General features: G+C 51.3%; 2 protein-coding genes across 9 annotated transcripts in view; one reads left to right on the top strand and one right to left on the bottom strand.

The window, feature by feature from the left end:
• The window catches only part of LOC144144530 (uncharacterized), a 321,359-nt gene that overhangs the window by 160,122 nt on the left and 146,483 nt on the right, over positions 1-14,754 (top strand). The window lies entirely within an intron of this gene.
• LOC144147064 (uncharacterized) lies at positions 748-2,816 on the bottom strand. The gene has a single exon (XM_077679101.1). It carries the CDS (start codon positions 2,814-2,816, stop codon positions 1,575-1,577), a length of 1,242 nt encoding a protein of 413 aa, XP_077535227.1. The 3' UTR covers positions 748-1,574.

Below are 14,754 nucleotides of genomic sequence, written 5' to 3'. Positions count from 1 at the left end.
ACCATTTCATATTTAAACATCTTATAAAAAGCAGCGCTTAACCCATCCGGCCCCGGCGACTTTCCCGGGTTCAGGCTTTCAATAGCACATTTCACTTCGTCTTCCGAAATAGGTCGTTCAAGCCAGTCCTTCATTTCATCTTCCAAACGAGGCAGCCCGTCTATGAAATCCCGCTTGAAGCTTTCTGCGTCCACCGCCTTAAGAGCGAACAGTGCTTGGTAATACTCATAAAAAGCATTATCGATTTCGCTTTTTTCACTCGTTACTTTACCCATGTAAGTTATCTCCTTGATCTGATTGCGTCGTGCATGTGCTTTTTCTATTCCGAGCGCACGCTTTGTGGGCGCCTCCCCTACTGCCCATTGCTCTGCTCTCGCGCGTACTAGGGCACCGCGATAGCGTTCTTCGTCAATAAGTTCAAGCTTATGCTTTATCTGTGCTATGTCGTCCTTAAAAACCCCGGGCATTCTGCCCTCCTCTAACGTTAATTTTTGTAGGATGTTTCTAAGCATTCTTTCCTTTTTGGTTTCTTCATATTTAATACAGCTACACCGTTGTATGGCTTTTATTTTTATCTCTTGCTTGCTTAACTCCCACAGCTCCCCGATGTCACTATGTGTTCCATGTAGTTCGGCAGTTTTCTTTCTAACAAACGTCGTAAATGTTTCGTCCTCCAAAAGTTTAGAGTTTAATTTCCATAGGTCCCATGTAAAGGGGGACTCTTCTTTCTTGACCCCTATCCTGCACTTAACCAAACAATGATCGGAAAAGGAAACCGCGTGCACATCATAGCTTTCGCATTTCTGTATTAAATCCAGCGAAACGTAAATCCTATCCAGCCTCGCGTGGCTGAAACCTTGAAAGTGGGTGAATCGGACTTCTTTTTCCCCGTCTAGACATTGCCCGACATCAACAAGTCCATAATCCGCAACAATTTCGGATAACAAATTGGTACTAGCATTTCTATACGCGTTGTTACTTGTTTTATCCCGGCCAGAAAGTACGCAGTTGAAATCACCTGTTATAATGAGCATTCTGTCTGTATCGACGTGTTGCCTGAGAGTCCCAAAAAATTTTTCCCTCTCTATTACAGCATTTGGAGCGTATACACAGACAATTCGCAAGTTCACATTATCAAGGCTGCAATCACACACAACAAGCCTGCCCGAACGACACGACGTCACACCCTCCACAAGCAGACCCGGCAGTTTCTTCAGCAACAATACACATCCCGCGGAGATCCCCACTGCATGACTTACGCAAGCATAGTACCTCGACGTGAAACGACGCACCATGGCCTCGGTCTCCTCCTCCCCCTCGACTTTCGTCTCCTGAACGGCTACAACGTCAATGTCCTGCTCTGTTAACAGACGGTAAACCTGACTTTGCTTTCGACGTGTCGACAGCCCCCGGACATTTAATGTTGCTACGCTCAGGGACCCACTCATTACTGTTCACTTAATGAAGGCTACGTACAGACCGGGCGCATGGTGCTTACCTGACACGTGAGGACTACGCTACGCGTTCTTAAACGGCGCCAAAGCATCTGGCGGAAGTTGCTGCACTGGCTGCGTCTATGGAGGCCCCCGACCGCGATGGACGTTCGTTCGAGGCTTGGATAACAGCCGTCGCCCCTGGTTCGTTTTCAGTGGCGGCTCCTCGCTGCTGGTTGTGGTTTCGTGGCCGCTCCCTTCACCCGACTTGTCAAGGCTGCGCTTGACTGTGCCTCCTGTACCACCTAGCGTATCCGCGGGCTGGTGCTCGGCGTCCCCCGTTGGCGGCTGAGACGCCGCTGCGGCCGGTCGCTCGGCGTCCCCCGTTGCTGGCTGAGACGCCGCTGCGGCCGGTTGCTCGGCGTCCCCCGTTGCTGGCTGAGACGCCGCTGCGGCCGGTTGCTCGGCGTCCCCCCTTGGTGGCTGAGACGCCGGTGCGGCTTCCTCCTGCGTCCTAGGCTCCGAGCTCTGAGAGAAGTCCGTTGTGCTTGTAGTCTCCTCCGCTGTCGACTGGTGTCCCGTGCCTTCCGCGGCCGCTTCCGCCTCGACCACGTCCATGAGGTGCTCGTCAAGTTCCTCGCGTTGCACAGGCCCCGTGACCGCCGCGTAAGTGCGAACGCACTGCGCTTCCGAGTGGCCGAAACGCCGGCACCGGGAGCAGCGTGGCACTTTGCAGTCTCTGCGGACGTGACCCGTTCCCTGGCAGCGAAGGCATTGCATCGGCCGGCCCGGTGCGACGAGGAGGGCCAGCTCCCCAGCCACCCGAATTTGATGGGGCAAATCTTCCAAAGTCACGCCAGATTTTAGCTTCAGCGTCACCACCCTCGTCGTAGACCCTTTGTCAAGGACACCTTGTACTCGCCATCTTTCTTTGGTGATCTCGATGACCTTGCCGAAGTTAGCGAGTGCTGCCCGGACGTCCTCGTCTTCAACGCCGTGCAGCAGCCAGTGTAGCTTAAGCCTCACTTGGTGGTCTTGCGGGTCGATGACGAGACACCGACGTCCCTTCACCTCCTGCTCGCCGGCCGCTAGCATTTTCTTCGTGGCCTCGGCACTCTTGAAGGTCACCGCCCACACGTGGTTGATTTGGTACGCCCCCAGCGCAATCACGTCGGGGAGCATACCAACACGGGCGAGCATGTCTCGGAAATCCTCTACACGAAACGGTCGGGCTTTCACGTCGCCGTGAAGAAACACCGTATTGGAAACAATACGTCCTGTAGGCAACTGAGGCAAAATAACTTGATACTCACTATCTCCCTTAGCATCTACCCTGTTTCCGCGGCCGACCTGGGCCGCTGTCGCCGCTCCAACGGAGCTCATGATTCCGCGTCCGCACGCTACGGTGGCAAGAGGTGGAATACTGATATCACCGTCGCGTCTGTGGCTTGGTCGGTAGCGCGTCGCGCTGCGGCCCGCAAAGTCCTCGGATCGAAACCTGGCGCCGGATGCTGTTTTTTCTTTAAAGAGCACTGCGGACGCCGCCGCCGACGCCGGCGGTGGATGGTTTGGGGTCGCTTATAAAGAGCATTCGCTCTTAAAAGGATGTATAAGAATGCTTAACACTCTGAAAAAAGGTGTGGGCAGTGCAGCTATGCGTGACAATGTGGATCGGCTGAGCGCGCAGCATGACATGCAAATTTTAAACACGCACAAGCCACACTTATAGACCACAAATGAATTAATCAAGAAAACCAACGGAATGCATGGCGTGAGCGAGTCATACTTACGTAGAAATACATCTGCTTTTCTTGCTTTTATAGCCAACAGAGGAAAGTCACGTAGAGTCGGCGGGCTTGCAGCAAAAATCGAATGCAAAAGCTTTTTAATCTTGTAGTAGTTATGTTCAATAAGGCATAGAACTCTATTAATACTGTAGTATCCGGGGTTTTTGCATCTCGGCGTTTCGGTAGTTCTACCACCAGGGGGCTAACCCCAGGCTATATATATGACGTCAATGAATAAATTATTCCCTTTTTTGGCCTGACTCTTTCACCGGGCGTTTGTCTCCTGCTTCGCCCTTCGGGGCCGTCGCCGACGCGACACTACAATGGCGCAGCCGACTCGAACCTGCAAAAATGTAAGCACCCCACATCTCTTGAGTATTATATAAGCCGCCGTACTGGCCGCAAGTTTCTCATGTCCTTATTTCGGCTGAAATGTCCAGTCAAGTCCGGTAGAGCGTTAGGCCTACGCGGTCGACCGCATCGGGAAGAAGACGGCGGCCGGCGGCATCGGTTCGAAATCGACCTTCATCAAGCGCTACACAGCAAATCCATCCAATAATATGTAAGCAGCAGGTAATACTTCAAGATATTGCCAAGGGGCACAAGGTATTTATTGCACCAGGATTATATCGACAGCAAGAAGAGCAGTAAAGCGGTACCAATTCGTTCACTATCTTGACAACATGGCTGACATAGCCGCAAAGCCACCTCCATTTCTGCCGGACCCGGGGAGGCCGGCCATCCCATGGCGCGACTGGCATCGCTCCTTTGAGACATACCTTCTCGCAGCAGGCTGCGGCGAATTCACGCCGAAACGCAGGGCAGCACTCTTAAAGACCTTTTTGGGGACGGAAGCAGACCGCATCGCCCACATCATCGAGTCAGCCAAGCCGGCGGGCGCCAGCGATGACGACGAGTACAAGTACCTTGTGCAGGGCCTCGCGGCTCACTTCGACGGCTCTACCTCGCAACGAGCCAACCGTATACAGTTCCGAAACATACGTCAAGCAGAAGCAGAATCAGCACTCGACTTCGCGCGCCAGGTGCAATATGTGGGTCGGCAGTGCAATTTCGGCACAGACGAGACATCCTCATTAGTCGACCAACTCATCGTCGGCTGGCGTCGGAACGCACCAGGGAACGCTTGCTAGTAGAAGGCCCGGCTCTGACGTTTGATAAAGCCATTCAAATTATACAAAGCATAGCAGAAGTTCAAGACCTACTCCAACAATATCGGGAAACCAAGGAAGACGTCGTTCAAGTCACCGATGGGACGCAACAGCGCCCCACCCGGTTCCCATGTCGGGAGTTTCGCCCCACAATCGTCAGAAACCGGAGTTCGTCACCGTCCCGTCCGGGGCTTGCTTTCGCCCGGACCAGTGATCGACGCTCTCCTCCTCCAACGTGCGGCCGCTGTGGTAGGATGTGGCACCCGCTTCAACAGTGCCCCGCTCTGGGGAGAGCGTGTTTCCAGTGTGGTAAAATCGGCCGCTTCAGGAATGCCTGCCGTACGCAGCGTCCGCTTCAACAGTACCCCGCTCTGGGGAAAACGTGTTTCCAGTGTGGTAAAATCGGCCACTTAAGGAATGCCTGCCGTACGCCGCGTTCTGCAACCACGCATCCGTCCTCAGCTCCTGTGAAACGACACACCCGGCCACCGTTGCGAAACATCGAGACTCCACTCGACGACGATAAGGCAATAGTCGTCAACCACCTGGACCAACACGAAAATTCATTACGCCAGGGATTCTACTATGATGTCAAGAAGACCAGCTCCGATACTGGCAAAAGCCAGTTTGGAATTGATCAACTTGGTGAAGTGCTCCGCCTTGAACTACAGGGTCATATATCTGAGCTAGCAGAAAGCAGGCGGAGGCAATCGCAGATGGGTGAAGAAATGCGGCTGCTAAAATCGCAACTAGCAGAGCTTCGAAAGAAACTACGAGCGACTTGTCTGAACTTGGAGAGCACAAGTGAACCTCAAGAGGGTCAAGAGGAAGAAGCTAACAAGACCGCGGGAGACTCCGACAAGGCCGACGAAGAGGGAAGGCCCACGATCTTGAAAGAAGCCGAGAAGGCCAACGAAGAGGATAAGCCCAAGATCGAGGACGTCGAGTATGACGGCGAGTCCGCCGACAAGAAAAAAAGAAGAAAAAAGAAAAAGGGGAAAGGAAGCAGTGCAGTGTGTGAAGTGAAGCACAGTGCAAATACAGTGAAGTACATTTAAGCGAAGTGACAATTAGTTTTGGACATGTGGCTGATACTACCTTTGCTGTGTGGACTGTGTCAGTTATTTGTGTAGAGTATGGGAATGTCATTTGCTCGTTTTATTCTTTTCTTTATAAGGGGGAAAGATAAAGTACAAAAAAATTTAAGGGAAGGAGTATGTAGTATCCGGGGTTTTTTGCATCTCGGCGTTTCGGTAGTTCTACCACCAGGGGGCTAACCCCAGGCTACCTTTATTCTACACAAAAAGAGTGTAGAGCTACGAATAAGGGTGTTGAGATTCACGAAATAGGGTGTAATGGCCTCCCAACATCATTTTTCCACTCATGCTACACCCTTTGTGGCCAAAAAGGTGTAAAAAAGTTTAGTGAGTACAGTAAAGTGTAGTGACGCACAACTCGTACAGAAACCGTCGCTTGACGCGAGGGTGCTTGTTGCAGCCGTACTGTGGCTGTAGCCAAATTGGGTATGGAAAATGAGAACTCCGACCAGTTTAGCTGGAGATAAGAACAAAAAGTTCGCCAAAACCCCCGCAAGTTACGTACCCTTTCTTCAAGTTTCAAATGATAACTCGCGTCTTTACAGCACTTGCCGCTTCGCTGGTTAATTTAATTGCAATGAAGCGGGTACGTTCCACAACAATTCCCCATCCCCCTCTTTTAGATGCGAAGCATCTCATGGTCGGGGCTATGTCTCTCCCTCTGCCGTGCGGCGTCCACACCCCCACTGCGCATGCTCAGCTTGCTGAACGCCCGGTGGTGTCTTACCCTTCAATGGCTCCTGGAGCTACAGTGTTGCCGGTGTCTTCCCCGGCACAAGACGAGCACGCTTCACGCGCCTTCGACGTTTCATCGTCGTCGGCGGCGGCGTGCGTCGGTGAGTCTCGGCGGGCCGTGATTACAAGCAGCCCACAACCATCCGGGGAACGTGCATCGACCTCATCTTCAGCAACTTTAGAGTTCATCCACGACAACAGCTCTTGACTTTACATTTCACAGACCATAAGGCGGTCATAAATTAATCAAAGCAGAACGCCAACCACAGCTCGATGTCACCTACGTTGAACATGATGATGATAATGCCTAAATAAAGACAAACTCATACCGCGTACGACGTCTCTCTCTCTCTCTCTCTCTCTCTCTCTCTCTCTCTCTCTCTCTCTCTCTCTCTCTCTCTCTCTCTCTCTCTCTCTCTCTCTTTCTCTAATGCCTCTCCACTCTAACACCCCTCCCCCCCCCCCTTCCAATAAAATTACACCATCTTTCCGTATGGGAACCCTGAGTAGTATGCGAAGCAGCCATGGGGTCAACGCAATTTTGGTAGTTACCATGGAAATCAAACGGTAAATATAACGGTAGCTACGTACCTCAACCTAACGGAAACGACAAACTGAAAACTAATGGGCACTTGAATCGACCCCATGGCTGCTTCGCATACTACTCAGGGTTCCCATACGGGAAGGTGGTGTAATTTTATTGTTTTTTGTGGACCATACACCAACTAAGAAGAGCTAGAAATTGCGTCGGAGGTGCAACTTCAGTGCGCTTAGCACATTGCACGTACCAATATACCGTCAGGACAAAGTATGGTCAACCTATTTGCTAGCGCCTGTCGGCACCTTACTTTTTTAAAGCAATGCACAGACTTTCCGGCAGTGACCGAGTGTTTCCGCCACTTGATTTTTTTTAACATCCTATTCTGCCTGGGAAGCAGTTCCTTCCGACGAGAAGTCGTCCACGGTGTTCGTTTCCGGACTGGGTCCTTTGTGTGCATGTATATAGCATTTCAGACGACGACGAATACGACACGGGCTCATCCTCCCGCCGTCCTCCCCTTTCATGAAGCAAAAAAAGAAAAAGAAAAACCGTCACCTCGTACCGCGAGCGATGAATGCACCGCTGCCCTCAGTGGCCCCCGGCAACATCGCAGGAATACGAAAGCTTAATTACAGCGTCATTGCGGCATCACAGGTAACGGCCATGTCGTATCTCCAAAGAACGGGAGTGAAAAAACGGCAGCAAAAAACGGCTGTCCAAGGGGGGAGGAAAAATAATATAAAAGGAGGGAAGGGCTCAGTAAGCAGGCCTTCTTTTGCCTAAGAGGTGTTGCCACCCCAGGGGCCCAGCTGGACGCAATGTGCGAGTGCACCGCTCCTTTTGCGTCGCTGCGTCGACGCTGGTCTCGCGGCGGCGGGCGGCGTCCGTGGAGAAGCGGTTGCGCCGCGTCAGAACGATTAGCGAACACATCAGTTGCGGACGTTCCACGAGCGCGCGCCGCTCTCGTTCGACGGCAATTAGCGGAGCCTTCTTGGTCGCACAGTGCACACATGCCACGGAGTCCCGCGCACTGCGGCCTCCCTTCGTCCGCAGAGCACGTGCATGCTCGCGGGGCCCGGCTGTCTGTGCGTGCGTGTCGGGGGTCACAAGCGCGAGCTATAAATGTGGCGCGAGGCGGAGAACGCTGTGAGCGCACACTTACAAGATAAATGTATCCTCGTCCTGTTTATGAGCACATGCGCTCGCGTTACCGGGAGGAAGTTTCCAAAGAAGCCGAACCCCGCCTCCTGTAGCCAAGTGCGGCGAAATTTGAGGAGGCTGCTCATTGGAAAGACTCTACGCGCCGGAGTTCGCGCGAGAGCAACTCTCGAGCGGAAACTCATTCGTCTTTCGAGTTGCTGCACTGCCACGTTTGGTTGCGTGCTCGGAACCATATAGCAGCGTAGCCGAGTGACTTAGAACTTCACGGGAGCCTGCATTGGGAAAAAGTGGCCGTGTATTTCTTTTATGCGTTTTTAAGCGGCTGCGAGGATTGCCTAATGGGACCAACAATCGCTGGCACAAATTCAACTAATGTAATTAGTGTCGCATGTGTCTTGGATGGCGCCCGTGAGAGGCGGCGTGACACGGCATGTCACACCCCGTAGGCGTATAGAAAGGGTGCATGAGACGTTGATAACATACCGCCAGCGCTTTTCCGAAACTTGGTGAACGCTTGCTAATGGCAGGCTGCTGTTTGACAACGCCCCGTGCGTTTTCTCTCAACAGAGTTACGTTCGCAACGGCTGATGCTTAGCACTGTAAAATAGCGTGCGTGTCGAATCGCGCGCGATGCTTCCAAAACTGCGTAAAACATGCTAACGCGATTGTGCTCCCCGCTGCGACATGCTTGCACTTCAAATGCGCTTCCCAGAAGAGAAGAGCTTCGCAATGCGAGTTTCACGCAAGCCAGGTGACCTTAGCCGAGGCGAATCCGCCCAGACTGGAGTGATGCGGTGCGCCGGTGATTTTGTCACTGTGTCGGGCGGGGCGCAGAGCTGCGCTGCTGGGCGCGCTGGAGCCGCTTACACCTTTGAGGTTCGAGAAAGGCCTTCGTGTTGTACCTAAGTAGGTAGAATTTACGACTGGTAAGCTCCAAATTATCTGAGTTACCGTCTTCAATAGCACAAGTTGGCGAGAGTGGACAGCTGATCTTCTTTATATCACCCTGGCGACGGCACGGGGAGGTTGTTGGGCTGTCGTTTTATAGAAGGTGTCGACGCGGCTCCCGGCAGCTTGCACAGTGCGTGCCGCAAATAGGACGGCGGCTCGTTAGTGTGGCACCGCGGCTCGGCCGCCATCTATCACGCCTCCAAGTTTTGTCCGGCCCACGGTTCGCTAAATTTACTGCCTCGCGCCGGCTTTGTTGCACCGCAGGGGAAGACCCCGAGCACGACTTCGCAGAAGACGTTGCCACATTTCACTTGAAAACCCAGCGCTCAGCGGCGCGCGCTGGCGACAAGCAAAGGATGAGTTTCGTGCGGGTGAAGGCGAAGAGAGATGCCAGCTTTTAAAGTGGGCGTTGCTTACAGGGTTTGGTTCCTGTGAGCGCGTTATGAAGACGGGGCGCGTAATGAACACCGTGGGAAGCAGCTCAGGGTAGGGACTAGCCGGAGGGACGCGGGGTATTGTAGGAACAGAAAGGACTGAGGACCAGTAGTGACAGCATACGAAACTTCGCCTTTGAAGAGGGAGATGGCGAGGCAACGCAAGAAGAAACAAATCGCACAAACTTTCTCCGTATTAACCGCTCTGCTATACCCTCAGGTAACTTATTGTTAAAAGCACTGAATGAGCGTCTTACGAGCACAAGTAAATATGCCAAATGAATGCGACCCAGCCGAAAACAAGTTCGTTCGAACAGTGAAACCAGTGCATATACTCTGAAAATGATGATACTAAAAAAGCAAAAGAGAAATAACTGTAATACAGCATTGAGCCCGCGGTGAATTCGTGTGCAGACATATCATGATGATCATCATCAGCCTACTCAGGTCCGCTGCAGGACGAAGCCTGGAAACCGGATGTATTTGGACGTGCACAAAGGGCCTCTGCGACGGTTTCTTTTCAACGTTTGAAATGCACTTACGTGGTGGTAAACAAGCGCATTCATTCCTTAGTTGTTAATATGAAGTGCTATGTTTAGGCAAATTATTTTTGAAACTTCTATCATTAGTGATTCGTTTCATACAGGTAAACCGTCCTATAGCGCAAAGTATATAGGGCACATTAGAGGCAGAACATGTAACGGAGGGTGTAGCAGTGTTCTTTTAACAAAAAGTACATATTGTCATGGTTGTTACGAAAACAAATAATACCGCCCCACCTATAGGCTAGAAAACTGCAGTATAGAGGGCTCCATCACGTAACAAGATCTTGTAACGTAATGCTGAAATAAAATCGTCGCTAAGATAAACTCATACGTGTTATGTCGTATGCACATTTTTGTCGAACAACACTTACCCACCACGAATATCCTTGCGCGATGGAGTGAAGATGCGCCTCGCTCCCGCTAGAAAACCCTCGAAGGGATCTCAGCTAAATTGTTTTAACAGCGAAGTTGTTTAGCAAATTGTTAAAGTATGTTGTCCGCAGTTAATAATACCAAGAAATGCCAAAAATGCCGTGCGCGCGTGAGTGAGTTCTTCGAGGCAGCAGTTAAAAAAAAAAAAGAAACAAGAAAATGCCGACCGCTCAAGCCAAGCAAACCAACTTAGGGATATTGGCCAAAATTATGGGGATTGCCCGGCAGTTAAAAGAACAAAAAAAAAAAAAAATGCCGAGCGCCTCCCGGCGACCGCACAGCTCTCCGTGGCACGTTTGTCAAGCCACGGCCGCTCGATGGAAACTCGAGCGGCCGTGGTCAAGCCAAGCATACCCACTTATGTGGACTGGCCAAGATTGGCTGAAAAAAAAAAAAAAAAAAAAAAAACCCTCCAGCATTCGCCATAATCGTGGAAACTCTTGCTCAGAAGGAGAAAGACATTTCATAATGTACACCCTTCCAGTGTGATGATTATCACAAAAAAAAAAGAATGAAGCGCACACTTATAGCAACAATAATTGAGTAAGGGCGTTGCTGCAGCGAAGAAGCCAGTCGGCTTCAATAGAGGACCTTAACCACCTGTTGCTCACAGCTTTGCTACCTTCAAGTCTTACGTGTTAGTGTGAGCTTATTTCATTTTTTTTCCTCAAGTATAAAGCGCCCAAAATCTTCTTTTGTCCAAACCTGTCAGCTTTGGACGACCTGGTGAGGCGAAATTCCAGATGACACTCGTGTTTGGGAGTCCAGAGGTCTGAACTGGGTCGCCTGTACGTGCACGACGTGGAAACAAAGGAATACTTTCCCTAAAGGTTCAAGGAATAACTGGGTTGCACACTAAAAGAATTGACTACTTGATGTTCCGGTTGATCCGGCTTGAGCGGAACACAAATTTCGATATCATGGGGGTAACCACATAGGGGGATTTTTGTGAGCTAGCGATACGACAAGCGTAACTCAGTATGTTCAGGGAAAAACCAGTGTAAACACGCTGCACAAAAGGAGAGGCAAGGCAAGGACAGTCACTGAACTTACAGCAAAATTTTATTGGAAGAACTCCCACAAATACTTATTCACCAAGACGACGCACTTGCAGATGGGTCACCCTTCACCCTTTCAAAAACCCCTTAAAAAAGTCTTGCCTCTCCTCTTTTGTTGCGTGTTTTCACTGATTTTTCCCTGAACATGACGAACCAACAGGCCCAGACTTCCATTTTGCTCACGTGACTCAGTAGTTAACAGTCGACAGGTAGTTAGAGCAGCAGTGACCAGCTGTTTAATACACCGTCGCCGGGCCCCTCCGTCGCTGGCACTTCTGGCGAGCCAGAAGCATCCCCGAAGCAAGCGACAGCAACGGAGGGGCCCTGGACAACACCGCTTCTTTTTACTGTTATAGGCACGCAGTGAAGGCACCTACTATCTCACTGTAATGGTACCGAAGCACTAGGGGACACTCGGAACCTTCGAGGAATCGTGACTGCGCAATTCTTGTTGATGTTGCTACGCAGTGTCTATAAAACATACTTCTTTTTTTCAGGGCATGGTCAAGATATGTCCTACCATAACGACGATTAATAAGAGGTGAATGGCATTCTACTCTGCGACGGCGGATGCCCAGCAGAGCTGTTTAGGTGTTATTGGTTGGCTACAAACTCCGCTCAAACAGCGCCGTCGCGCCGGATAAGCGTCAAGCGGTATAGCCACGCCGACGTCTTGCGGCTTCCGCCTCGAGGCGGTCGGAGTCGCGACGGGCATCGCGCTCACACTTGGCGACCGCGGCCCAACCGTAGTCGGGGGTCTCCTCCCGCCGCGTTCTATACGAGTAGGTTTCACTGCGCGACCCACAATGTGGGAAAGCCAGCTTACATAAACAAAGCTTACACCATTTTTTGTAAAGTCGGCTTCACTTCTAAGCATGAGTGAATTGCTAGAAAGACATTTCTCATTGTGCAATATTTTAAGGGCCGTAAATGAACATGTGGCAGATGGGAGAGAGTGAGCCGAAGTTAGGAGAAGGGGGGTGGAATTTCTCAGTCTACGGGCCAAAAAAAAAAAAAAAAGCCAGCTACGAAAATTCGGGGATTTTTAACAGCTCCGCTGTAAGAAAGAATTCATTGCGTGTCCTTAATAGAGCCGGAACACGACAAAGCCCGCTCCGTGAGTGGCGCATTATAATCGATTTGCCTTGTGTGCATTCCGCCTCGCCTTTCTTTCGCCTTGGCTGCAGCGCCACATCCTTGATACCGCTACCAGTTCAGGGAATTTTAATTGCGCTCGCGGTGGTTTGTATGCATCCTCTAGGAGCGATTGTTCTGGGTGGGGGCCATTGAAATTGCGGCTATATCGGCTTGGCCGAGGTGGGGACTGCATTGCCGGCTAACTTCATTTATAAGATACCATATATGGTCAAAGACGTCAAGTTCCCCATTGTTTCCTAGATATTTACTTTACAAATAACTCACACTATCCTCAGGTGTAGTCGGGAATACACAGTTGTATACCTGTGGGGTTATACAGACTGGGAAGAAAGAGCGAAGCTGCTTCAGAGGCAGCCGCGAATCTTTGCTACGCTTTTTTAAGCTGTGCATTAGTTCACTTATCCTTCGAAACCCCCCTGACATCAGGAATCGTGGCAGGCAAACGGCACGTTGATTCTCATTGACTGCCACGAGCCAGGGGTCTCCGTTTAACACCGCCTTTCGTGGGATTCACTATAGGGAGTGCAAGCTGGCCTAACCCCCAAATCCAGATGGTCCAAGACGCTGCGACAGCAACATCAAAACCTCGACGAATTTCGCAAGCAACGTGGCGAGACAGCCGCGCTTCTCTACGCCACACGGCCCTGCCCAATGTTACGCATATAAACTGCGCTTCGTGTGTTGACGCGACTCAAGCTTCGATAGCGCACAATGTGACTCACCGATGGGCTTTCGTGCTAGCTTCTGAAGTCTGTTAAGAGGCCCCTTTTTTAGAAGAGACCCACCGTGCTAGTTCATGCACGCATCGTATGCGACTTCGAGAACGCGGCGCGGCCCGTACCCTCTTGCGCATGCACGGGCTTGCCGCGAAGCTTTTCGCGGGATCTTACACATTGCGTCTCTGACCCTGCGAGACTACTTTTGCTTGCACGTGTTTGACTCTGTTTCGAACGTGTCGGCGCTTGTTTTGACCACTGCATTGAAAACAATAAATAGATTCGCTTTCTGAACAGCCGCAGTGCGTCTTTGTCCACCGCGGAGAACATTTCCCTGCCCGTTCCAGTTCTCATGTTATAAGCACGCCAGTGTGCCGCGTCCTCATCGCCTTTCTCTACTCGCCGTGCATTAAACAAAAGCAAGTTTGACTTTGAGTCTTGGTCGTCGGAAAGGAGGCAATTCTCTTGCAGCGAGCCACTCGCCAACCACGCTACCTCGACATGACGGAGCGCCGTACTCGTACGCCTTCGTCCATGTAACCCCAACCATATATAAGGAGCCGACACCAGTAACAACCCCCAACGCAGCCTACGTCACATGGGTACATGGAAACCAGCCCTGGCCAGCACCATGCATGCTGCAGGATCAACTCAACCTGCTGGAGTGAGCGAAGTCAAGAGCATTAACCACTGGAGCCCAGAACCTACGGTTCCACCAATGAATTCCGCTACTTTCTATTACCTATACACCACCACTGTCCATTTTTCTCAATAAAGTTTGTTTAGTCAGTCTCTCCAAAAATGGCAGAATCTCCACTCCGTGGATGATGGTGAGGGTGCGGAGTACGGGGATTCGAAATGACATCCAAGCTGCGCCCCGAGTGACATCCGATTTGCGCCCCGACCGTCATTCGATTTGAGCCGTGAGTTGCACCTTGATTATTCTCTAAATGAAACTGCAACTCACGGCTCAAATCGAATTTCGCTTGATGGTGGTGCGCGCACGGATGGACGCGGACGGACATTGGGAGGTCCTAAGGTACTCCGCACCGTTACAGGCGAGGGAGTAAGCCGTTTGACTCTCGGGTACTCCCCTCACGGGGCACCTTGAGTAATCTTGGTGACGGTATTGGCGACACCGCGTACCGCGAGCCCCCATACTCACGTTGTAACCGACCGTGGTAATGAGTTTTAAGGTGAAGGGTAGAAACCTCAAACGGTGGCCATCACAGCCCAGGTCAAGCTCCGGCGGATGGGCTCCCTGTCTGTTTACCAGGCAGTAAGCTCCGGGACCTCTCTCGGTATCAGGGTAACCCGAGCGAAGAAAGTACCCCCGTCCCCTGCTTCTATACTATGCTGTATGGTATTTTCGAACCACCCCCCAAAACATGATCGGTCTTTGAAAAGGGGCCGCACCGAAGTTTCTTTTCCTCCTTTGCAATCAATCTCGCACCCAAATCTCTTTATAAGACAAATCCAGTAACTTCCCAGTCCGTGTTTCTAATCTCCAAGTATACCTTGAAAGCCTTGTCGGTAA

The sequence above is a fragment of the Haemaphysalis longicornis genome, unplaced genomic scaffold, assembly GCF_048455015.1.
Source record: "Haemaphysalis longicornis isolate Haplotype H1 unplaced genomic scaffold, Haemaphysalis longicornis Haplotype H1 scaffold_7, whole genome shotgun sequence".
In the NCBI taxonomy this organism is placed as follows: domain Eukaryota; kingdom Metazoa; phylum Arthropoda; class Arachnida; order Ixodida; family Ixodidae; genus Haemaphysalis; species Haemaphysalis longicornis.
Note: the sequence above shows the minus strand (reverse complement) of the source record. Positions and strands in the feature narration are given on the sequence as shown.

Bases quoted from the DNA above. Each gene is read 5' to 3' on its own strand.
- LOC144147064 (XM_077679101.1), bottom strand. From the start codon at position 2,816: ATGAGCTCCGTTGGAGCGGCGACAGCGGCCCAGGTCGGCCGCGGAAAC.